The sequence below is a fragment of the Podarcis filfolensis genome (assembly GCF_964270895.1).
Source record: "Podarcis filfolensis genome assembly, chromosome: 12".
Taxonomy (NCBI): domain Eukaryota; kingdom Metazoa; phylum Chordata; class Lepidosauria; order Squamata; family Lacertidae; genus Podarcis; species Podarcis filfolensis.
The window spans coordinates 54,178,417-54,203,573 of record NC_139614.1 but is presented as its reverse complement, the minus strand read 5'-3'; the positions used below and the strand labels follow the sequence as shown (position 1 = coordinate 54,203,573).

Here is a 25,157-nt window from a genome sequence, read left to right as displayed (position 1 = left end):
TGGCCGGGTGCCGGGTGCGAAATGCGCTTGGCAAATTTCGAACCCAGCCTCGGAGGAAAGGCGGAGTGGTCCATGTGGCAACAAACGAACCTCTCTAGCCCACTTCTGGGGCCTGGAAGCAACAATAAAGAGGACCAAAGAAATCTGGGGAGTTATGCGCCCAAGCTAACCGATCGTAGGAACCGTTCGCCAGGACCAGAGGCTCAAGTTGCGAAACTTTAGCCAACCACCTTCCAGGAAACCTGACCTAGATGCATGAATAAGGAAAAAGTTTGCTAGGCGGTCCTGACGCGTCGAGACAAACATCCTGACACCCTGAACTTTGCGAGCAAATACTCCATTTCCAAAGAGAAGGGCAGGATCAAGAGATTTGGCAAACTGCCGGTGGGGTAACTCAGCGCTCACCGCAGGCGAAGGAAGGCTGCCAAAAGCTTTTGTTCCTCGGGGCCTCGCCCTGGGACAACCAACTACGCCCAAATCCTGACGACGAACCTGCCCACCGCTCCGAAGTCAAGCTGGATTACAGAACCGGAAACAGACAAGAGGAAAACCCTGCAGGTTTCGCAACGCTCGGTTTCCAAGAAATAAGACTCCCGATCAGGAGTGTACGGAGTGGGGGGCGGAGGGGGTGGGCTGAGCCAGGTGCCACTCTGGGGGGGGTGTGTGACAGGGTGGCCCCTGCCTCCCCCCAGCTGTAGAGCGGCCGAGGGCACGCGGCGTCCGTAAGGACTGCGGCGCATGCGCACTCTGTTCAGGATGCACACGCCGTACGGGATGCCGCACATGCGCACTCTGTACTGGACGCGCACTCCATACAGGATGCCGCACATGCGCACTCTGTACAGGATGCGCACTCCGTACGGGATGCCGCACATGCGCACTCTGTACAGGACGCGCACTCCGTACGGGATGCCGCACATGCGCACTCTGTACAGGATGCGCACTCCGTACGGGATGCCGCACATGCGCAATTCGTATGGGATGCTGCAGATGCACACTCCGTACGGGATGCCGCACATGCGCACTCTGTACAGGATGCGCACTCCGTATGGGATGCCGCACATGCCCAATTCGTATGGGATGCTGCAGATGCACAGTGCATATGGGATGCCGCACATGCGCACTCTGTACAGGACGCACACTCCGTACGGGATGCCGCACATGCGCACTCTGTACAGGACGCACACTCCGTACGGGATGCCGCACATGCGCACTCTGTACAGGACGCACACTCCGTACGGGATGCCGCACATGCGCACTCTGTACAGGACGCACACTCCGTACGGGATGCCGCACATGCACACTCTGTACAGGACGCACACTCCGTACGGGATGCCGCACATGCGCACTCTGTTCAGGATGCGCACTCCGTATGGGATGCCGCACATGCGCACTCTGTACAGGACGCACACTCCGTACGGGATGCCGCACATGCGCACTCTGTACAGGATGCGCACTCCGTATGGGATGCCCCACATGCGCACTCTGTACAGGACGCACACTCCGTACGGGATGCCGCACATGCGCAATTTGTACGGGATGTTGCAGATGTGCACTCCATATGCGATGCCACACATGCGCACTCCATACGGTCACCGCACATGCGCACCCTGTACGGGATGCCGCACATGCACAGTCTGTACGGGCTGCCCGTACTGGGGGTCCCGAGGTCAAAAGCATTCTCCCCGTAAGACTTCTGAAAAAAACGTTCCAAATAAACTGGGCTGTCTCCTTTTCACTTCACGCAGTGACTCAGAAAGCAGAGAGACGGGGGGTCAACAGGATGTAGCGCCCAGTGATTAAAAACAGCGTGCCTCTGACCATGCACAAAGACACATGCTACAGATTTCTGTCCATAAGACTATTTAGAAGCTGCCAGTTCCTACAAAATATCAAGGCAGTGTACGGGCAAAGGTATTAAAAACATCACAAAAGTCTAAAATCTTAAAATAGTAAAAACCACAAAGGCACAGAATAAATGACCAGGACTGAGTGGAATTAATTGACTGAAAACAGAAGTCATTTTTCAGCAGGCAATGTTTGGGAAACTGAGGGGAGGGTTCCTGGATCAGAGGCAGCAATTTTCTCCACAAACATGAGCTTTTCCATCCATCTCTCTCTTTAAAAAAAGCTAAACAGCGAAGGACGACCTTTTTCTGGTATTTAAGACGTCGCACTGTGATATCACAAGCCTGCGATTCCAAGGCAAAACACATCCACACATTCCCCGCTAAAAAAAAAAATCATCTTTCTCCTTGACTTGCCAACTGAAAAGTGCTAAGATTCATTACCAGCCTTGAAAACACCAAGTCTGCAGATTTCTGAATATTTTTTTTTATATAAAAAACCCACCCTCTTCATTTACATTTTCGAACATCTGTATCCTCACCCAGCCAAGGAGCGCAGAAATGCTTTCTCTTCCCATTTTCTCCTGACGACAAACCTGTGAGGAAGGACGAGTGAAGAGAAAAATGACTCGCCCAACGTCCCCCCAGAAAACTTCGTGGCTGAGTAGAGATTTGAACCTGGGTTTCCTTGCTCCATACCCAAAACCCTAGCCCGCTCTAACCACTACACATGCTGACCTTGTCTCCACACACCTATGCAAGCAAATCCCCTCCTTCCCACTAAAAAAAAAAGGACGCAGTTTTGTTAAAGTTTCTCTGAGCCTCTCAACCAGGAGGGCGAGCGATTGTTATTTCATTTTTATCCTGCAAGGAGCTCAGATCGGCCTGCCACTTTAAACCTCACAACCCAGGGTGAGCAAGGAGGGGTAACCTAGTGAACTCATAGGAAGATGGCTATGTTTTCCCTTCGCTATCAGACGTAGTAAACCTCTGAATACAGTGGTACCTCTGGTTAAGAACTTAATTCGTTCTGCAGGTCCGTTGTTAACCTGAAACTGTTCTTAACCTGAGGTACCGCTGCCACAGCAGCACGATTTCTGTTCTCATCCTGAGGCAAAGTTCTTAACCCAAGGTACTATTTCTGGGTTAGCGGAGTCTGTAACCTGAAGCGTATGTAACCCAAGGTACCACTGTACTAGTTACTGGGAATAACAAATGAGGAGAGCACTGTTCTGCCTGCGCACTGTCTGGCCAGAGTGGTGCATGCTGTACAGTAGTGCCCCGCAAGACGAACGCCTCGCAAGACGAAAAACCCGCAAGACGAAAGGGTTTTCCGTTTTGGAGGCGCTTCGCAGAACGAATTTCCCTATGGGCTTCCTTCGCAAGACGAAAGCCCATAGGGAAATCTCCAGGACAGCGGGGAAGCGCAGCGCGTCTTCCCCACTGTCCTCGGACCTCCTTCGAAGGCTGGCGGTGGGGCGGAGAGACCTTCTCCCCGCGCCAGCCTTCGGATGGCTGTCCTGAAGACTTGCGGTGGGAGGAGGGTTTTCCTTCCCACCGCCAACATTCAGAATGCTGTTCTGAATGTTGGCGGTGGGGAGGAAAAACCCTCCTCCCACCGCAAGCCCCGGGAACAGAGGAGAAGCGCTGCGCGCCTTCCCCTCTTTTCCCGTACCTGTCCTGAAGGCTTGCGGTGGGGAGAAAAGCCCTTCTCCGCACCGCCAGCCTGGCAAGCGGTCTCCATAGGAACGCATTAATTGATTTTCAATGCATTCCTATGGGAAACCGTGCTTCGCAAGACGAAAAACTCACAAGAAGAAAAAACTTGCGGAACGAATTAATTTCGTCTTGCGAGGCACCACTGTATTTATCTCCTGCTTGGACTACTGCCATGCACTCTACGTGGGGCTACCTTTGAAGGTGACCCGGAAACTGCAACTAATCCAGAATGCGGCAGCCAGACTGGTGACTGGGAGGAGCCACCGAGACCATATAACACCAGTCCTGAAAGACCTACATTGGCTCCCAGTATGTTTCCGAGCACAATTCCAAAAGTGTTGGTGCTGACCTTTCAAGCCCTAACCTGCCTCGGTCCTGTATACCTGAAGGAGCGTCTCCACCCCCATCGTTCAGCCCGGACACTGAGGTCCTGCTCCGAGGGCCTTCTGGAGAAACGGCCAAAGTTAGGACCAGGTGCATGCTATGAATCTGTAGAAGTGTAAGAACGGCAGCATATCGAGCACCAAAACCCACCTCCTGAGACGCTCAGCTGCATTTCTAAGCCAAAGGGCTGCAAGGGTTGCGCTTAGAAGTGTGGTATGCAAAATGTGAGAAACCCAAGAGGCTGGGCATATGATATTTGTAATAGTGGGGCTGCACATGCTCCCTTCTTAATGCACATGTGAATAATCCAGTCCCCATACATGCATCCTAATAATAAATAATAACAATAGCCTCAAAGCTCTAAATGGCCTTGGCCCTGTATACTTGAAGGAGCGTCTCCACCCCCATCGTTCAGCCCAGACACTGAGATCCAGCTCCGAGGGCCTTCTGGCGGTTCCCTCGCTGCGAGAAGTGAGGTTACAGGGAACCAGGCAGAGGGCCTTCTCAGTGGTGGCACCCACCCTGTGGAACGCCCTCCTACTAGATGTCAAGGAAATGAACAACTATCGGCTTTTAGAAGTCATCTGAAGGCAACCCGGTATTGGGAAGTTTTTTTTTATGCTTGACATGTTTTTGTATGTGCTGGAAGCTGCCCAGAGATGGGTGGGATAGAAATAATTCAGGCATAAGAGAAACTCCTGTGGTTCCCAGCAGCGTTAGAAATTAACCAGGCGCCAAGAGTATTTCGCTACTAGCATGGGTGCAACTGCGACTACGTGGAGATTTCAGGGCGCCAGGTTGCCGACCGCAGTTTAAAAACCTCCACCTTAGTCCATAGTTAATTCCATTCCCGCCTCCACTATGCGTATTTCTCCTTCTTGCATACTGGGACGAGCAAATTGTTGTAAGAGCAAGTGTCAGCCAAGCAATGTTGTTGAGATCGTAGAATCGTGAAATTGTAGTGTTGGAAGCGATCCCCAGAGCCATATAGACCTCCTCCTCCTCCTGTGATCCCTCGTAGCCAAGTAAGATTGTCTTCCATAAACACAGTTTTAACAATGAGTCCATAAGTGACTATGGAGGCCAATTCTGGATCCACACATCCTCCCACAGTGGGAGGCATGCATATTTTGGGTGGCATGCATATTTGTGGTATGACAAGGTTAAAGCACATAAAGTATTTAAAAACCATATTGTCAGGAAAGCATTGTTCAATGTCTGGATAAGATATAAAGACTTACTTGAAAATAAAACCCCAAGGTGGTTGTCACCGATGGAAGCAAAGGCTCAGAAAAAGCTCAATACGGAGGCCAAATGGCCGAAATATTGGGAAATTTTGGAGCAAGAAGGAGACAAATTGAAATTGCAGAGTTTTGAGAAATTAAAAGACAAAGTGCGAGATTGGCTTCACTATTATCAAATAAGGGAGGCTTATAATTTGGACAAAAAACTTGGCTTCCAGGTGGAAAAATCAAAATTGGAAACAGAGCTGTTAGATCCCAAAACTAAGATACTTTCAAGAATGTATAATTTGCTGTTGAAATGGAATACGCAGGATGAAACGGTTAAATCTGCTATGATTAAATGGGCACAAGATGTTGGACATAACATTATGTTTGCTGACTGGGAACAGTTGTGGACCACAGGTATGAAATTTACGGCATGTAATGCCCTAAGAGAGAATATTATGAAAATGATATACAGGTGGTACATGACACCAGTCAAGCTTGCAAAAATCTATCATTTGCCCGATAATAAATGTTGGAAATGTAAAGAAAATGAAGGTACATTCTTTCACCTTTGGTGGACGTGCCCAAAGATTAAGGCTTTCTGGGAGATGATCTATAATGAAATGAAAAAGGTATTTAAATATACCTTCCTGAAGAAACCAGAGGCCTTTCTCCTGGGCATAGTCGGCCAATTGGTGCCAAAGAAGGATAGAACTTTCTTTATGTATGCTACAACAGCAGCAAGAATACTTATTGCAAAGTATTGGAAGACACAAGATCTACCCACCCTGGAAGAATGGCAGATGAAGGTGATGGACTATATGGAACTGGCGGAAATGACTGGCAGAATCCGAGACCAGGGAGAAGAGTTGGTGGAAGAAGATTGGAAGAAATTTAAAGACTATTTGCAGAAATATTGTAAAATTAATGAATGTTAAAATGATGTTGGATTGAAATTGAGGTGGCATTAGCAAAAAGGCTAATAAGAATATGTAAAAATGGATTGATAATGGATGAAAATATATAGTTATAATATGTTAAGATATAGAGTTAAGATAAATGAAAGAGGGTAAGGATTTGCTGAACTGACTATGTGAACGGGAATACAAAAAAGGGAGGTGTGAGGAGGTCATGGAAACAAGCAAATGAGCTTAAAGATGAAAAAAAAAGGTTTTTAACTTTTTTTACTTAATTTTTTCTCTTGTTTTTGTATTTTGTATTTTCTTTTTTTCTATGCATTTTTGTATTTTTTGTATTTTTCTTCTTCTTTCTTTTTTTCTCTTGTTTTCTTTTTACTTTGTAAATTCCTGCTTTTTGTAAAACTCTAATAAATATTTTACAAAAAAAATAAATACGAAGGATTGGCAGACAAGTTGAGGGAAGTCGAAAAAAGAGAAATAAGCTGTAACTAAGATGTATGGAGTGTATAATTTTGTTTTGTATCTGAAAATTAATTAAAAATATATTTTTAAAAAATTGGCCTCAGATCATATCACAACACCACGCGAAACACACACACCCCAACACAGAGTCCACCATATGCCTGCATTCTGCTTTTGCTCGCAGACACCTGTCGATCTGGGCACCAGTCCAAAGAGGAGCGTTGAAACGATAAATGGATGAGGAACAAAGCTGTACCGCTTCCAGCTCCCTTTACCAGAACTGGAAACACAGAGAGCCGCCTTAGTCCAGATCAAAGCGTTTAGCCATCTCAACCATCGCTCTCTACTCCAGCCTGACCATGCCTAGATTTCAGCCAAGCCTTTGGCTTAATGGTATACCGTACCCATTTTAAGGGACGCGGGTGACACTCAGAGCCTAGGACTTGCCGATCAGAAGGTCGGCGGTTCAAATCCCCGCGACGGGGTGAGCTCCCGTTGCTTGGTCCCTGCTCCTGCCAACCTAGCAGTTCGAAAGCACGTCAAAGTTGTTGTTGTGTAGTCGTTTAGTCGTGTCCGACTCTTCGTGACCCCATGGACCAGAGCACGCCAGGCACTTCTGTCCTCCACTGCCTCCCGCAGTTTGGTCAAACTCATGCTGGTAGCTTTGAGAACACTGTCCCACCATCTCGTCCTCTGTCGTCCCCTTCTCCTTCTGCCCTCCATCTTTCCCAGCATCAGGGTCTTTTCCAGGGAGTCTTCTCTTCTCATGAGGTGGCCAAAGTATTGGAGCCTCAGCTTCACGATCTGTCCTTCCAGTGAGCACTCAGGGCTGATTTCCTTCAAAATGGATACGTTTGATCTTCTTGCAGTCCATGGGACTCTCAAGAGTCTCCTCCAGCACCATAATTCAAAAGCATCAATTCTTCGGCGATCAGCCTTCTTTATGGTCCAGCTCTCACTTCCATACATCACTACTGGGAAAACCATAGCTTTAACTATACGGACCTTTGTTGGCAAGGTGATGTCTCTACTTTTTAAGATGCTGTCTAGGTTTGTCATTGCTTTTCTCCCAAGAAGCAGGCGTCTTTTAATTTCGTGACTGCTGTCACCATAGCAGCGCACGTCAAAGTGCAAGTAGATAAATAGGTACCACTCCAGCGGGAAGGTAAACGGTGTTTCTGTGCGCTGCTCTGGTTCGCCAGAAGCGGCTTAGTCATGCTGGCCACATGACCTGGAAGCTGTACGCCGGCTCCCTCAGCCAATAAAGCGAGATGAGCACCGCAACCCCAGAGTCGTCCGTGACTGGACTTAACCGTCAGGGCTCCTTTACCTTTACCGCTTTTAAATGCATTTGTGGAAGGCAGTGTTGGGGTTCTTGGTTTCCTGCTCTTGTTTTTATCATGTATTTTGAGCTTTTATGTTGCTTTTTCTGCTGTTAACCGCCCAGAGATCTGCAGCTGTAGGGCGGCATAAACTTTAACATATAAATAATAATAAATCATCCCTGACTGTTGAGTGTGGCAGAAGTCGCAGTCCAACATCTGGAAAGAACTAGGCTGCGGAGGAAGGAGGGTCTAGGCTCTGGCTGGCAGCAGCTCTCCAAGCTGAGATTCCTGCAGTTGGACTTGATGACCCTCAGGTGTCTCTTCCAACTCTTAGATTCCAAGGTTCTTGGGCTGGATATATGTGAATTCTCACAGAATTATCTCACGACGCTAGAACCTGTGAACATCCACGGAAGCAGGAGTCTGGAAGACTCAGAGCAGTCAAAAGAAAGTACTTCTTTGTGCGGTTAAACTGTGTAAGTCACCTGTGCAGGAGGCAGCGATGGTGACCAACCTAGGTTAACCTGTTGTTGTTTAGTTGTGTCCGACTCTTCGTGACCCCCTGGACCAGAGCACGCCAGGCACTCCTGTCTTCCACTGCCTCCCGCAGTTTGGTCAAACTCATGCTGGTAGCTTCGAGAACACTGTCCCACCATCTCGTCCTCTGTCGTCCCCTTCTCCTAGTGCCCTCCATCTTTCCCAACATCAGGGTCTTTTCCAGGGAGTCTTCTCTTCCCATGAAGTGGCCAAAGTCTTGGAGCCTCAGCTTCAGGATCTGTCCTTCCAGTGAGCACCCAGGGCTGATTTCCTTCAGAATGGAGAGGTTTGATCTTCTTGCGGTCCATGGGACTCTCAAGAGTTTCCTCCAGCACCAGAATTCAAAAGCATCCATTCTTTGGCGATCAGCCTTCTTTATGGTCCAGCTCTCACTTGCATACATCACTACTGGGAGAACCATAGCTTTAACTATATGGACCTTTGTCGGCAAGGTGATGTCTTTTTAAGATGCTTTTTAACCTTGGAGTAGACAAATTCACAGAGGACTCTTGCACTTGGCTGCTGCTTGTGGGTTTGCCAAGCATCTGGCAAACAGGAAGGGCCACTGGCCTGATCCTGCAACCTCTTCTCATGTTCTGAATGGAAACAGGAGGAGAAATCTCCAGTGTTCCCTGATTTATCCCATATCCAGAACGGGTATCAGTCCAGCAAATGCAACCCACTGTTGCTGCTTTCAGCTCACAAACAAAACACAGCATATCTCAAAGGGGCTCATGGATTATCCAGCAACTTCTGAAGAACCACAAATTTCCCATCCCTGATCTGGCAGGTTTTTTTTACTTTCAACGCCTTCTGCATTTTCCTGCTTCTCTGGCGGCAAACGCTGTGGTGCACAAGTTGCTGGAGTTTGCAATTTTCTCCTCCTGCTGCCTGTATCGGGTATATTTGCAATTTTGGTCATACAGAAGGTATAAAGGCGTTTGCAACCTTTGAGGCCCTGTGTTGACTTATCTGGGAGCAAACTCTGCTAAACAGAGTGGAACGTGCTTCTGAAAAACCAGGCGATGGATGGATTGCTCTGCAAATGGCACATATATTTTAAATAGCACGGCTTTATATGTCAAGTTATAAATGATGCATCTTATACTGGCAAACCAGTAACATAAGCTTAGGTTTGACAAGAAAACAAGTACCGGATACCATTTCAATCCTCTTCCTCCCATTTCAGTCCCCCCCCCCCCCGGAGGTTGTAGGGGGAAAGCGAGGGGACTTCCACATCTTCAAAATTTCCCGAAGAACAGGGTTGCAGTCAACACTGCTCACCTACTGTGAAGATCACTGAATAGAGCTGCCCCATCACAGAAGGAATCTAGGAGGAAAGTGGGATGTAGTGGTTAGAGCGTCAGACTAGGACCTGGGAGATTAGGGTTCAAATCCCCACTCAGTCCTTAAGTTCCCCGGGTGACAATGGAGTCAGTGACAGCCCCTTAAACTACCTCACAGGGTCGTTGTAGAGATGAATTAAGGAGAGGGGTGAACCATGTGTCCCTGGAGGAATAGGTAAAGGTAAAGGGACCCCTGACCAATAGGTCCAGTCGTGACCGACTCTGGGGTTGCGGCGCTCATCTCGCTCTATAGGCCGAGGGAGCCGGCATTTGTCCGCAGACGGCTTCCGGGTCATGTGGCCAGCATGACTAAGCCACTTCTGGCGAACCAGAGCAGCGCACGGAAACGCCATTTACCTTCCCGACGGAGCGGTACCTATTTATCTACTTGCACTTTGAGGTGCTTTTGAACTGCTAGGTTGGCAGGATCAGGGACTGAGCAACGGGAGCTCACCCCATCATGGGGATTTGAACCGCCGACCTTCTGATCGGCAAGTCCTAGGCTCTGTGGTTTAACCCACAGCGTCCCTCGCGTCCCTCCTTGGAGGAATATAAACACACTAAACAAGCTCTTCTGCTGACCCGCTTAAGAAAGCTGGAGGGGCCGTTTAGATGGAGATGTCATCTCTACATGGTTGCGATTGGCCCTGTACTAGCCCCAAAACACGCTTGGGGGATTCCTAGTGTTGACGTCACGCTATGGATCTCATCGACCACCTTCTTAGAAACAGATCTCCAAAGCCTCAGACTAAGAGACCTTTCCAAGCCGTATCTTAGAAACGTTTTAAAACAGGCAAATGGATCTGAAGAAGTTTAAGGAGGAGTGGAAAAAATTCATAATGCATTTAAGAGAACACTGCAAACAGCTAAAAACTTTGGCAGGATTTGAGTAACACTTGCAATTATGGTAAAAATGGATCGCTTAAGAAAAACAGATAAAACAAGAGAAGCAGTAGAAAGAAGATTGATAATGGTAACCATGTAAGGGTGGAGCGGAGTCGAAGGATTCAGAGAATCCTAAATGATGATGTTTAATGTTTGAATGTAAATTTGCAATGCAAAACTTGAAACCTTCTGCGTGCAAATGAGGTCTACCATGACCCCTCTGGTTACCCAGACAAAATGAAGTGCTATAACAGTTTAACTCCCGTCATCCCTGAGCTCTGGCCTTGCTAGCTAGGGGTGATGGGAGTTGTAGTTCAACAACATCTGGGGACCCACAGGTGGAGAAAGGCTGGTTTACAAGTTTTGGTCATTGTGTTAAAAACAGCAGATGAGTTTGGTCAAGCTGTGTTGGGACTGGACTGTTTTCCGACTGCAGGTGGAGCCCCACCTGGTTGAACAGTCCTCCCCGCAGGTGCTCCCTGCAGGCGGAGATCTAAATACAAAATCTCAATTATAAGAGCCAGGGCCGTCTTAAGCATATCCCGCGCTGTGGTGCAAAGATCCCTCCTGCACACCCCCTGGCAAATCCAAAACAACAACAACAACAATAATAATTTATTGTTTATACCCAGCCCACCAAATATTAAAATACAGTGGTCTGTTAAACATTAAAAGCTTCCCTAAACAGGGCCGCCTTCAGATGTCATCTAAAAGTCTGGTTGTTGTTGTTCTCTTTGACATCTGGTGGGAGGGCGTTCCACAGGGCGGGGGCCACCACCGAGAAGGCCTTCAGGAATCCAACTGTGAAGTGATGTGAGTAAACTTATTTTATGGACTTTGAATAAGATTGTGGCGCCATTATTATTTTCAGAGGGATTCAAGGGAACTTACCAGGAACGTACAATGCAATCTGAGACAGACTGAATTGTATGATAGTGAGAGGCTCACACGAGCCTGCAACCAGCTATCCGCAGTGCATGTAAAAAGAGAAATGTAACTCTGCTAAGCAAAGGAACTTGCTAGCACAAGTTAGGAAGGATATTAATAAATATCCTGAACATTTTCACATAAGCTAGGTGCCAAATGGCTCCTTAAACCAGTCGCCAAAATGTCTGGTTGCCATTTTGGGGCAAGACAGATCTAAAGTGTTATTTTTCAAACGAAGGACTGACGGTGATGGATTGTCAATTAAACATCTGCCTGGTTCAGAGGAAAGCCTTGAGCTCTCAATATCATTTTTATGCCGGCCGGCGGGGTTTCTCTGATTTCCAAGTGATCGTTTTATTGACGCCGTTTGTGTATTTTATTGATTTTCGCCAATCTCCAAGAGGACTTTGGTCGATGGATTGTCCAGAAATGGAATAAATTGATCTTCTAGAACCATGTTCCTCCTAAGACAGCCCTCAGGCCAGCCAACCTGTCAAATTCCTCCAGATCTCTTGCTCCCATTATTCTTCTTCCCATGGAAGTCCAATGACACCTCATCACACTAATTTTCCTCACACAAAGAACTAACTGAAGATACTTGATAGATAAGCTAGGTAGCAAATGGCTCCTTAAACCACGGTTACAGTCACCAAAACAGAATGTCTAGTTGTCATTTTGGGGCAAGACTAAAGCCTAATTTTCCAAATACAGTGGTAGCTTGGTTCTCAAACTTAATCCGTTCCAGATGTCCGTTCCAAAACCACAGTGTTCCAAAACCAAGGCGCACTTTCCCATAGAAAGTAATGCAAAACGGATTAATCCGTCCCAGACTTTTAAAAACAACCCCAAAGCAGCAATTTAACATGGATTTTACTATCTAACGAGACCATTGATCCATAAAATGAAAGCAATAATCAATGTACTGTACTATAAAATAAATAAGACAGTACTGCAGATGATAAAAATTAAAATTAACTTTTTTTCTTACCTGCACTGATGATACTCATTGTTTGGGTGGGTGGGGGGCTTTTATCCATTTCCGCAGTCACACAATCAATCAATCAATCAATCAATCATAAAACAAAAAACAAGCCACAGTCAAAAAAGGAAAAAGCCACATAAACAAAAACGCAAAAAAGAGCAAAAACAAAAGCGCCAAACTTAATCCGTTCCAGACGTTTGTTTGACTTCCAAATTGTTCGAAAACCAAGGCGCAGCTTCTGATTGGTGCAGGCGCCCCGGAAACAATAGCCGACAGCCTCACCGGATGTTCAGCTTCTGAAAAACGTTTGGAAACCAGAACACTTACTTCCGGGTTTTTGGCGTTTGAGAACCAAGGCACCACTATAATGGACTGACTGCGCTTGATTCTAAGTTAATCGTCTGGCTACTTCAGATGACAACCTTGAGCTAGGTTAAGAGCTTTGAGAAGAAAAGTCACTTGAGGCAGGGACAGTTCACCTATATATTGGCTTATTCCGACCTCTTTATTCTGAACGGTGACTGCTCCTGCTCAGGCTGCGCGGAAAAAGCAATTTGGTTCCTGAAATTCATTCTGATGGCGCAGATAAAATAGAAGAGATGGAATTCTACAGGCTGTGTTGCTAGTGTGTGAAAACGGCCCCGATCCAAGGATCCCCAGGAACGCAGCTCCAGATAGTGGAGACGTCAGACACCATCCAGATGTCCAGGCATTCTCAATCGGTCGCAAGTGTCTGATAGCCAGGTGCAAAATGCGCCTGGCGAATTTTGAACACGAACAGGCAGCCTGCATTTCTCTGCCATGCTTGGACTGGGGCCAATTAAATAAACTGAGGTTAACAGCCAAGGGGAAGCAAGGTTTTTAAAAGGTCACGGCGAGCATAACGATCATCACTTTGCTGGGACCGCTGCAGGCCATCTGGAAATGGCTCTCGCCATCGCTTTGAGTTTCACGCAGAGCAGTTTATCGTCAGGGTAGTTGTCAGCAATGAACCTGTGTCCGTTGTGTGGTTCAGACAAGCTGCTGCATTCTGGATTAGTTGTAGTTTCCGGGTCACCTTCAAAGGTAGCCCCACATAGAGCGCATAGCAGTAGTCCAAGCGGGAGATAACCAGAGCATGCACCACTCTGGCGAGACAGACGGTGGGCAGATAGGGTCTCATCCTGCGTACCAGATGGAGCTGGCAGACAGCTGCCCTGGATACAGAACTGACCTGAGCCTCCATGGACAGCTGCGAGTCCAGAATGACTCCCAGGCTGCGCACCTGGTTCTTCAGGGGCACAGTTGCCCCATTCAGGACCAGGGAGTCCTCCACACCTGCCCGCCTCCTGTCCCCCCGAAACAGTACTTCTGTCTTGTCAGGATTCAACCTCAATCTGTTAGCCGCCATCCATCCACCAACCGCCTCCAGACACTCACACAGGACCTTCACTGGTTCCGATTTGAAGGAGAGATAGAGCTGGGAGAACGGCACATTTGTGATCCCTGGAAACTGGCAAGTGCATGGTGCATCTGATCATGGACATAATTCGTAGCCTTCATGACTGGGTCGCTGTGGATAAACCTTGTCGCCCACGAATCTGTCTTAATCCCCTTTTAAAGCCATTTAAACTCTGCTGCAACAGATCCAGGATTTCTCCCTACCGACGGTATTACTAACTGTTCTACCGAATGCAGAAACACAACCAATGACCCCCTTAGATATTAAGTTTGTTTGTTTGTTTGTTTGTTTGTTTATTAAGTTTTTAATCTTCTCCAACGCAAAGCAAGTAGAACCAACTGGCAACTCACTAAGGAACCAGCCGGAATCCTATGGGAAACTGCAAGTGGGACTTAATTGCCAGCAACTGTTGCATTCCAAGGCATTTCTGTATTTGCTTTGGTTGAAAATTGCTACGAAGTCTAGGCAGGTACAAAGGAGGTAGAGAAACCAAATAATCTGTCAGTAGACATCATAGCTGTCAACTTACAGATTTGAAAATAAGGGACCAGCAGCCAAAATAAGGGATTTTAGTCAACCAGTTAAAAGGGACCAGATAATTTTGGAGAGCAGCGCCGGTTTTTAGCCCTTTGTTTCCAGAGGTTGCTGCTCAAGACACCAGCCGATGAAACACTGCAATTAAATAACTACAAGCAGCAACCACTTTTCGTGCAAAGAGAAGTCCAAGCTACGAAGATGCTGCTGCAGTTCTGTATCTTTTCTCTCGTGCTCCACCTGCAGCTCTCAGTTCCATCAGGCGGGACGGGAGGAAGGGGCGGGGGGAAATAGCGCCCGAAGTAAACCCGCAGATCAGACCATCTATGCTAGACTACCACTACAAATCTATGGGAGAAGCGCTTGCGGTCCTTCCCTTGTAGCCCTTGGAACACCTGCCCGCGCCTCCGCCTCCTCCTCCTCTCTCTGAACTGCTCTCTCTATGGTTGCCCTCGCTCTCCCCTCAAGGCTCCTCAGCAATTCATAGGCCATGCCAGCCTGCCCATCTCATCCGGGTCTTTCGGTGGCACAGACTAGGCAGTACGGCCTAGCGGGAGCGGGGGTGACAGGCAGAGGGGAGGCACCAGGCAGAGACGCTCAGTTTGGCGGCCGCGAGGAGGATGGCGGCGGAAGGGCCCAAGGCTCCCTCCAGTCCCGGCGGGGAGGGGCTCCCAGGGGCCGAGGCTGGTGAGAGGAGGCCGGAGGGGGGCGGGCCGGGCAGCCAAGCAACCCAGTTGGAGCCTCCCTCCTCCCTGGCTGGCAGGGAGGTTGAGGAGCTGCTTCCTTTGAAACCCAGGAAATTTATCAATAAGAGACAGCAGCGGGACACAGCGCTGGGTAAGGGACTGTCCCTCCAAATAAGGGACGCTTGACAGCTATGATAAACATGCAGAGAGAGAGAGAGAGAGAGAGAGAGAGAGAGAGAGAGAGAGAGAGAAAGTTGACTTTGATGCATTTAGCTCAGACTCGCAGATTCATTTTGCTCAATGCTGCCTACATTAATTTTAACTTTCCCGCAATTTCCGGCAGCGGGTCTTTCCATCGCTTCCTGAAAACGCCAGCCAGAGTCTTGAGTCCTTCTGTGAAAAAAGCAGATGGTCTATGTCTGAGCTACTACACATGCCTCCATGAAAGGGCTTCTTCGCCCAGTGCACCCTGCAGAACTCCCTGACACAAGATGCGGCGGCGGCCGATGACTTGGACAGGCTTAGAAGTAAGGATGAGACAAAGCCCCCGTGGCTTTAAAAGGACACTAGACAAATTCAACCGAGAGCAGGCACAGCAAAACAGACCAGTAAACGAACCTCGCATCTTCACCTTCGTTCATATAAAAAGTCAATTTGTTAATTTATGACCCAGAGCAGAAAAAGAAGGAAAAGACCAGCACGACCCAATTCTTTATCTCTATTTAAACCTTTTTCTTTCTTTTTTTACCTCTTCTGCCATTGCTCTTATCTTCTGATCGGCGCAACGGAGGCACAACCACCCTGAGTATTCTTTTAAAATATATATATTTATTATCGCAGATGCTTATTCCAACCAAATCAGATCTTGTTTATTTTCCTCAATTGGCTTTATTAGTATTCTGCAAGCTACACTGGCTTCCTCTTTAACAAAACAACAACAGAGAGAGGAATTCCCTTTCGCCTGGGCAGTTTTCGCTTTTTTCTTCGTCTTTTTGCAGAATGAAAACAAAGATCTTGTTGTAGGGGACACAATTTGCCGAACGGAGGGACGGTAGCCAAAAAAGGGGGGGGGTAGAGAAGAGGGGAAGAAATATCTGGGAAACCATTCTGTTGGTTTGGCCCTGAAACGAGAGTTTGCAGAGAAGGCCGGGAAATATTTTGTCTCCTGGATTCAGCGATCTGAGCCCCAATCCCTCAAGTAACCTCAGAAAAGCAGCTCAGAGCCCAGACAGACAACCTCCTTCCCTGAAGTGGCAACTCTTGAACTCGCAACGACAGCTGCCCTGACCTCCCTGCTCCCGGTTCTGATCTCCGGAGAGGGAAGTGATTTTGGGGAGGGCAAAACAGCCAGAAATGTCAATGTGACAGAGAGGAGAGCAGCCCCGTCATAACCTTTTTGCCTTGGACAGTGTGCTGTAGTGGCTAGAGCAGGCTTTCTCAAACGCAGCCCTCCCCCAACTATTTTATTTCTTATTACTATTATTTTTATTGATACCGCAAGCAAAAAAAGAAAAAACACAAATACCAAATTACACACAGGAATAACCATAGACACATAATTTTCTTAACATAAGGAAACTCAGAAGGGAGGGACTAGGGGAAGTCAGTTAAGAGGTTGGAAAAGGTGGGATTTTTAAAGAATTAAGTCTGTTTTTATTCTTTGTTTATTGTTCCTTTTTCTTTTTTCTATATTGTTGTAATTTTCCCTTTTTTCTGTTTTTGTGTGTTATTTTGCTTTGTGGTTTTTGTTACAATTGTGGAAAATTTAATATTTTTTTTAAAAAAAGAAAACAAAAAAACCCCATAATTTTCTTAACAATAAAACATAAATTGGTCTTAACACTAAAGACCCAGCCTCCTGTCTATTCCATATTCCATATTACTTACTGCCAATTACTTATTGCCAATATACACTTTTATCATAATTAAACTTTTTCTTAATATATCTGTTAGATATAACTGTTTTGGGACTACAATTCCCATCATCCCTGACCGCTGGTCCTGCTAGCTAGGGACGATGGGAGTCGTAGTCCAACGGTATCCGGGGTCCCATGGCTGTGTTAAGAGTGTCAGACTAGGACCTAGAAGAAACCATTGTTTGAATCCCCGGCTCTCTGCCATGAAACTCACTGGGTGTGTGGCCTTGAGCAAACTGCTGCCTCTCAGACCAGCCTACCTTACAGGGTCGTTGTGTGGCGAAAACAGGGAGGAACAGAAACTGTAAGTGTTGCCTCAGATTCTTTGAAGGAAAGGTGGGGCCCAAGCATAATAAATAATATCTGTGATTTTTGCATAGCTGTCAACTTACAGATTTGAAAATAAGGGACCAGCAGCCTCAAAAATAAGGGATCAGCAGCCAAATAAGGGATTTTCCGAACACAGGTATGTTCAACTTCTGAGCCCCTCCGAGCCAAAGGCAGAAAGCCCAGCCAGCAGCCAAATGAAGCCTCAAGCGGTGGTTCCCACAGTGCAGCAACCCGGCAAAGGGGATGCAGCAAGGAAAACCACCGTCACCTCTCCGCTGGGAAGCGCTGAGCAAAGGCGAGTCCCCAGGCAAGGTGGCTGATTTGATCGGCACAAGGCATGCAAGCTCCACCCCCCAGTCGTTCTTAAACTCCTTATTGGGTGAGCAACGCAGCCAAGCAACACAGTTGGAGCCTCCCTCCCTCCCTGGCCAGCAGGGAGGGAGGGAGAGGAGCTGCTTCCTTTGAAACCCGGGAAATTTAAGGGACATCATCAATAAGGGACAGCAGCGGGGCACGGCGCTGGGATAAGGGAGTTTCCCACCAAATAAGGGACACTTGACAGCTAGGGATTTCTGCATTGCAAGTAGGGTTCATCTAGATGAGCTTTGGGGTTCCCAAGAATTCTAGGATTTCGATGGCTATCCGGACTCAAGGCAGCAGGTGCATTTTTTGAACTGCGCCGTGATCCCCGTTTCAGCATTGCAAGAACCGTGCACCGTAAGTGAGAGAACATCCTTTAAACCTCACTTTGTATGTGATAACGGCGGCAAGAGTCTTAATTGCACAAGGATGGAAGAACGAGGAAATCCTGACTAAAGACCTATGGCAAGAAAAACTGATGGACTACGCAGAATTGGCAAAATTGACACACAAACTACGGGACAACTATGACTTTAAAGATGAATGGGAACCTTTTACAAAGTACAGTGGTACCTCGGGTTAAGTACTTAATTCGTTCCGGAGGTCCGTTCTTAACCTGAAGCTGTTCTTAACCTGACGCACCACTTTAGCTAATGGGGCCTCCCGCTGCTGCCGCGCCACCGGAGCACGATTTCTGTTCTCATCCTGAAGCAAAGTTCTAAACCCGAGGTATTATTTCTTGGTTAGAGGAGTCTGTAACGTGAAGCGTATGTAACCTGAAGCGTATGTAACCCGAGGTACCACTGTACTTAAAGAAGCAACAAAATGAACTGGACTCCTTGGCAGGTTTTGAATAAACACTCGCAAACTTTTTTATTGACAATAGTCAGTTAGGTAAATTAAGGATCCATATAATGTTGTAACATGAAGAGAGTAACATTTGTTAATAAACAAGAGACAGGAGCTGAGGGAAGTCTGGAGGGGGGAGGAGGGGTTATTTTATGGGGCGGGGGTGGGGGGAATTAAGGATGATACGTTTTTTGATAAAAATGTCTTGTTGAAATTCCTAATAAAAAAAGATTTTAAAAATAAATAGATAAACCTCACAACACCTTTTTGAGGGTTTGAAAACACTGTTTGGTTTGTGTCTCTGCAGCTACCCAGGAAGGCAATCAGCGCTATTCTCCACAATGCAGGATGGAAGGCAGAGAGGGGTCCCCGAATTTGAACCCATGACCTTCTGAACGCAATACGTGCCCCCTTACAAGGGAGCTGCCCTAGATCTGTGACTTGCGACTGGAAATTCCCCAGCTCATCGCTCCACTAGTCCAACGAGGGGCTTGGCAAATCCAGCCCTAATTCATTCAGGTCATTGTTGCCTGAGGAGGCTGGAAAACAAGGCTAAAAATAAAAGTCTGTGCTGCTTTTTGGTCTCGGTATTTATTTATTCAACACCCACGGTTCTCCCCCCTCCCCATCTAAACTCCACAACAGCCCTGTGAGGTAGGTTCATAGCTGTCAACTTTTCCCTTTTCTTGGGAGGAATCCAATTCGGAATAAGGGAATTTCCCTTAAAAAAAGGGAAATGTTGACAGCTATGGGTAGGTTCGGCTGAGAGGCGGTGATGGGCGCCCACGGTCACATCTAGTGAGCTCCATGGGCCGAGTGAGATTCGAACTCGAGTCTTCCAAGTCGGACACTCACTACGCTGCCTCCACCGGACATTCCACAAGTATTTAACCCGAAATAACATAAGGGGGGAAAATTAAGGCACACTTAAATGCGATTTGAGCGTTCTGTTGAGGTGTCACCTGGAATACTGTATTTGCAAACATTTAAAAGACAACAGCAGGTCCTTCCTTTTCTTAGAATCACAGAATTTGAGTTCGAAGGGACATCGAGGGTCATCTAGTCCAACCCCCTGAACTGCAGGAATCTTTTGCCCAAAGCAGGATTCAAACCCACAACCCTGAGATGCAGAGTCTCAGACTCTTATTGCCTGTACTGAAAACTGTTGAAGAATAAATTCCAACAACCCCCAAATCACTGCCTGCGATCTCCCGATTCACACAATCGGAGGGGACAATCACCTGTGAAAACATTAATTACGATTTTGAAACTGTCAAGCTTCCTAATTACTGGGTTGCGTTCAATGTTCGCCCTACTCAAAATAAACTCGTTTATTTTGTGAATGGACACGGAAAACTTGGGCCCATCCATTTCCAAGAGGTCTACCCTACGTAAAGCTTGGTTTGATGCAATTCCCTGTGTGGTACCCAGCGAAAAAGTTCCATTTGTGCAAGGAAACTCCCCTTTCTCTCATCTCCTTTCCATGTGAACCCCTAAATCTATTCTAGGGTTCACCCAGCCCTTCAGAGCAGATTTTGGAAGGGGTGTACAAGGAGTAGCTAGGTGGGGGAGAAAGTTAATAATAATGATAATGATGATGATGATGATGATGTATTATTTATACTCCGCCCATCTGGCTGGGTTTCCCCAGCCACTCTGGGCAGCTTCCAACAATATACTAAATTACAATAACCTATTAAACATTAAAAGCTTCCCTAAACAGGGCTGCCTTCAGATGTCTTCTAAAAGTTTGGTAGATATTTTTCTCCTTGACATTTGGTGAGAGGGCGTTCCACAGGGTGGGTGCCACCACCGAGAAGGCCCTCTGCCTGGTTCCCTGTAACTTGGCTTCTCGCAGTGAGGGAACCGCCAGAAGGCCCTCGGAGCTGGATCTCAGTGTCCAGGCTGAACGATGGGGGTGGAGACTCTCCTTCAGGTATACAGGACTGAGGCCTTTTAGGGCTTTAAAGGTCAGCACCTTAAACACTGATGGTCCTTAAATGGGTTGATGGTTCAAAACATCTCAGGGCACCAGCTTGGCGAAACCTGCAGTAAATTATCAACCCCTGCAGGGAAAGGTCGCAATGTGGAGTGTTTCACATTTCTGCTTCCCGCCAGCCACTCCCTTTCCTAAGGCACTCCATTCCGTTGCCCTCTCTCCAGTTTCCCAGCCGATTCCCCCTCTTCATTCCACGGTCACTGAGAACGTGCAGACTGCATACACACCCTATATTAAAAGCACACAGCTTCCTGCAAATAATGCTGAGAAATGTAGTTTGTCAAGGGTGCCGGGAGTTGTAGCACCGCGGGAGGTAAACTACAGCTCCTGGAGTTTTCTGAGGGAAGCCACATGCATTAAATGTGCTGTAAACATACAGAGAATGTGACAGCTATGCACACACCATACATTTAAAGCACAAGGCTTCCCCCCCCAAAGAACCCTGGGAATTATAGTTTCGTAAGGGTGCTAGGTTCAGCAACAGGGAAACCACACAGCTTCTAGGATCTTTAGGGTGCTTTAAAGGTGTGTTAAATATGCTACCTGCTCATGAGGTTTGCTTGAGGCTAATGGATTGAGGTTGAATCCTGACAAGACAGAAGTATTGTTTTGGGGGGACAGGAGGTGGGCAGGTGTGGGGGACTCCCTGGTCCTGAATGGGGTAACTGTGCCCCTGAAGGACCAGGTGAGCAGCCTGGGAGTCATTCTGGACTCACAGCTGTCCACGGAGGCGCAGGTCAATTCTGTGTCCAGGGCAGCTGTTTACCAGCTCCATCTGGTACGCAGGCTGAGACCCTCCCTGCCCGCGGACTGTCTCGCCAGAGTGGTGCATGCTCTGGTTATCTCCTGCTTGGACTACTGCAATGCGCTCTATGTGGGGCTACCTTTGAAGGTGACCTGGAAACTGCAATTAATCCAGAATGCAGGAGCTAGACTGGGACTGGGAGCGGCCCCGAGACCATATAACACCGGTCTTGAAAGACCTACACTGGCTCCCAGTACGTTTCCGAGCACAATTCAAATTGTTGGTGCTGACCTTTAAAGCCCTAAACGGCCTCGGCCCAGTATACCTGAAGGAGCGTCTCCACTCCCATCGTTCTGCCCGGATGCTGAGGTCCAGCTCTGAGGGCCTTCTGGCGGTTCCCTCCCTGCGAGAAGCGATGTTACAGAGAACCAGACAGAGGGCCTTCTCGGTGGTGGCACCCGCCCTGTGGAACGCCCTCCCACCAGATGTCAAAGAGAAAAATAACTACCAAACTTTTAGAAGACATCTGAAGGCAGCCCTGTTTAGGGATGCTTTGAATGCTTAATAGGTTATTGTATTTTAGTGTTCTGTTGGAAGCCGCCCAGAGTGGCTGGGGAAACCCAGCCAGATGAGCGGGGTATAAATAAATTTAGTATTAACTATTACTATTATTATTATTATTAATAGTGTTGGAAGCAGCCCAGAGTGGCTGGAGAAACCCAGCCAGATGGGTGGGGTATAAATAAGCTGTTATTATTATTATTGAGCAGAATCGGCAAGAGCAGGATATGCTTATCCAATTAAATAATAATTTCTTAATTTGCGACCTGCACACATCAACGTGCAAGGGACCCCTCCCTGCCCCTCGGGAGGAGAGATGTTTTGCAGGCTGACAAACACAAGAAGCAGGATTTCCGAGGGAGGCCATGCCTTCGCTCCGAGCCGCCTCCCATGCAAACTTCTCCAGGCTATTGTGTCTTTAATTTATTTATTTAACAGCAGAAACAAAAAACCCAGCCGAAGGATCCGGACAACACACACACACACATACACACACGTGTCTCTGGAGTGAGCACATGCAAACATTCGTGAGACGCGCCCCCCCTTTTTTTAAATGGAGACAAGAAAAAGGAACAAAAGCCCGTCCAAAAAAAAGCAGCCAAAAACCACACACATACACACACACAGCAAAAGGGACCCAGGAAGTAGACTAGCTATTCGACTCTCCTACGCCACAATTCCCTAAGGGCCTGCTTCAGGTTTGGGTTATTTTTGGGGGGGTGTAATTGGGAAGGAGGGAAATGGGGGAAGAAACTCGCAAAATGATCCCTTGCCTCTCTTTGCCCTTGCAAAAGGAACAATGGTTTTTGCACAGAGTGAATCTCCGAGATTCCGTCCCCAAGGAAAGTGGGGTGTGTGTGTGTGACCTGACGGCCATCCAATCCAAACCACTACCCCCCCCCCGCACACTTGCTCCACGATTCCCCAAGTCCACCACACACAGGTCACAATAGAAAGCGCACCTTCCTGCTCTCCGACTGGAACCCGCAGGGGGTTGCAAAAATTTGCAATTCTATTTTGCATCAGACAGCAAGGGGGAGGGATAGGCAAAGGAGAGCCCGGCGCCTGGTGTTTTCTCCCCCCCCCCCCCCGCAGCAAATGCTCCCCTTTAGGGATTTTTTTCTGGCAGCTACAGATACCCACCCCCACCCCAAAATAGGAACCCACCGCCCAGGAAGGGGGAAGCAAATGAATTATGATTTCTTTGGTGCTTTAAAGGCATTGCACGGGAGAATTGGCGAGGAGGAATTGAAAGCGCAGGAATTTCAGCTAATTGTGGGAGAGTTGGGGGAGTACCCCATAAAACGCATGGAGATGGATGGGATTATATTATCTGCAAATTAAAGGTACACCCAGAGTTTCCCATTGAAAAAAAATCGCCTCTCCCAGGCATGGAGATGTCCCAGGAGAATGAAAGAAACTGGGGGGTTAGCAAGTGCAAAGGGGGATGGGATTGGGTCCAAAGTCACCCACACCAGGAAGTTTTTTGGGGGGGCACCAGCAGGGGGTCAGGAAATGGACATTGTCCCCTCCAATAAACTTAAGGCAGAAAGTCCTAGGTTTGTACCTTCTCAAGAGTAGGCCTACTGAAGTTCAAGGGACATGGTGACGAACTTCGTAGGGCTTAAGGGGAGTCATGGATCCTGAACAGCAACACCAAAGCGAACTTTCCAAGGAGCATATAATATTTTTTTGGGGGGGGACAGGTGGAACAAAGAAAGGTGTGACAGGTGGAACAAGCTAAGAAACATTATGGGCTGCAGGTAACTCAAGTAGGGTGCCGGAGACTTTGAGCGGGACTTAGAAGTCGTACAGGAGGTACTGGGTTCAAATTCTGAGCATCTCCAAGCCAGAGGATTGGTGGTGGTGGTGGGTTTTTTTTTAAACCGCAGGTAACAGGTGTTGTGGTCTGACTTCAGTGTTTTGAAAGGGGGGGGGTAGAGAAAGAGAAAGATCTTCGTTCCAAGGAAGGCATGGTGTTGGGAGCTTGCCAAGACAAAAGTAGAAATTGGAGCCGATTTGTGGGGTGCCGCAGGTGCCCCCCCCCAAAAAAAGGTGCGGAGAAGCAGAGGTCGGTGGGGAGCAAACTGGTGGAGTGGGGAGGAAGGAACGGAAGATTCCCCTCTCCGCAGAACCGATAACAAAAGGAAAAAGCAGGTAAATCGAGGGTGAAAGAATCCTCGATTTACCTGGACACTTCTTTGGAGCGGACAGGTGCGAGGCAGCAAACAACTTACAGTAAGAGCAACCAGGTAACCTCTCCCTCCCCCCCCCGGGTATTTTCCAAAAGAAAAAGGCAACCGGTACCCCCAGAGACACGCACCCCAAATAAACGCAAAACAAGGAACAAAAGGATTAAATTCGGAGGAGAGGCAGGGTTTAAGGAGAGGTGTAACAAGCAGCAGACGTGGGGGTCTGGTACCCCCCCAAACCAGAGGTCCTTTTTATTCCCGGGGAGTCGGCGCAGGTGTTTCCAAAGGCGAAGGAAAGAAACCCCCTAAAAAAAGAGGGGCGCAGCCTCACCCCCCAAAAAATAGGGGCGCAAGCGCGGGCGCAAAGGGGAAGCGCCTACCTTGGCAAAATAGAGCATCCACAGCTCGTAGAGGCGCTCCTTGGAAGCCATGGCGCGGGGCGGCTGCGCCTCCCGTCCCTCCGTTCCCGGCTCACGCGGCGGCCAGATCCATGGCGCGGCGGCGGCGGCGGCGCCTTTTCCCCGGGCGAGCGCAAGGGCAACTTTACGCGCGGCGCTGCCTTTCACTCCAAGCGGCGCGCAAAGCTCCCCCGGGCGCCGCGCTCCGCTCCCTCCGCCATGCTGGTGGCGACGGCCGCTGCCAGCCCTCGGGCTCCGGCTCCGGCTCCTCCTCCTCCTCCCAGCACCTGATTCGCGGCCCGGCCCCGGCCCCGAGGGAGGAGAGACGCCGCCGCCTCGCCGACAACGCCGCCGCCGCCGCCGCTCCTCCAGGTGTGCGCCACGGCGCGCAGCCTCGCCTGGGGGCGCACGGACTCCTCGCCTTTGGGGTGAGGTGGGGGCCCCGATTCGGCGAGCCGCTTTACTTCAGAGTAGTCCCGTGGCCGCCAGCTGCGGAAGCGAGGAAATGCCCCCCTGTTCTGGGCCTGATCCTGAGCTTCAGGCAGGGAGAACTGCCTCGCTTTACTCGCGAGGAGTCCCCGCG

The 25,157-nt window shown here is 48.3% G+C and overlaps 1 protein-coding gene across 2 annotated transcripts in view; it reads right to left on the bottom strand.

Moving 5' to 3' along the window:
• Nucleotides 1-24,838, bottom strand: part of NBEAL2 (neurobeachin like 2) — a 217,977-nt gene extending 193,139 nt beyond the window's left edge. For both annotated transcript variants that reach the window (XM_083579046.1, XM_083579047.1), the window contains exon 1: nucleotides 24,557-24,838. In XM_083579046.1, the coding sequence (XP_083435172.1) occupies nucleotides 24,557-24,607 (51 nt within the window). In that variant the 5' untranslated portion in view covers nucleotides 24,608-24,838. The remainder of the gene's footprint in view (nucleotides 1-24,556) is intronic.
• Nucleotides 24,839-25,157: the final 319 nt, after the last annotated feature.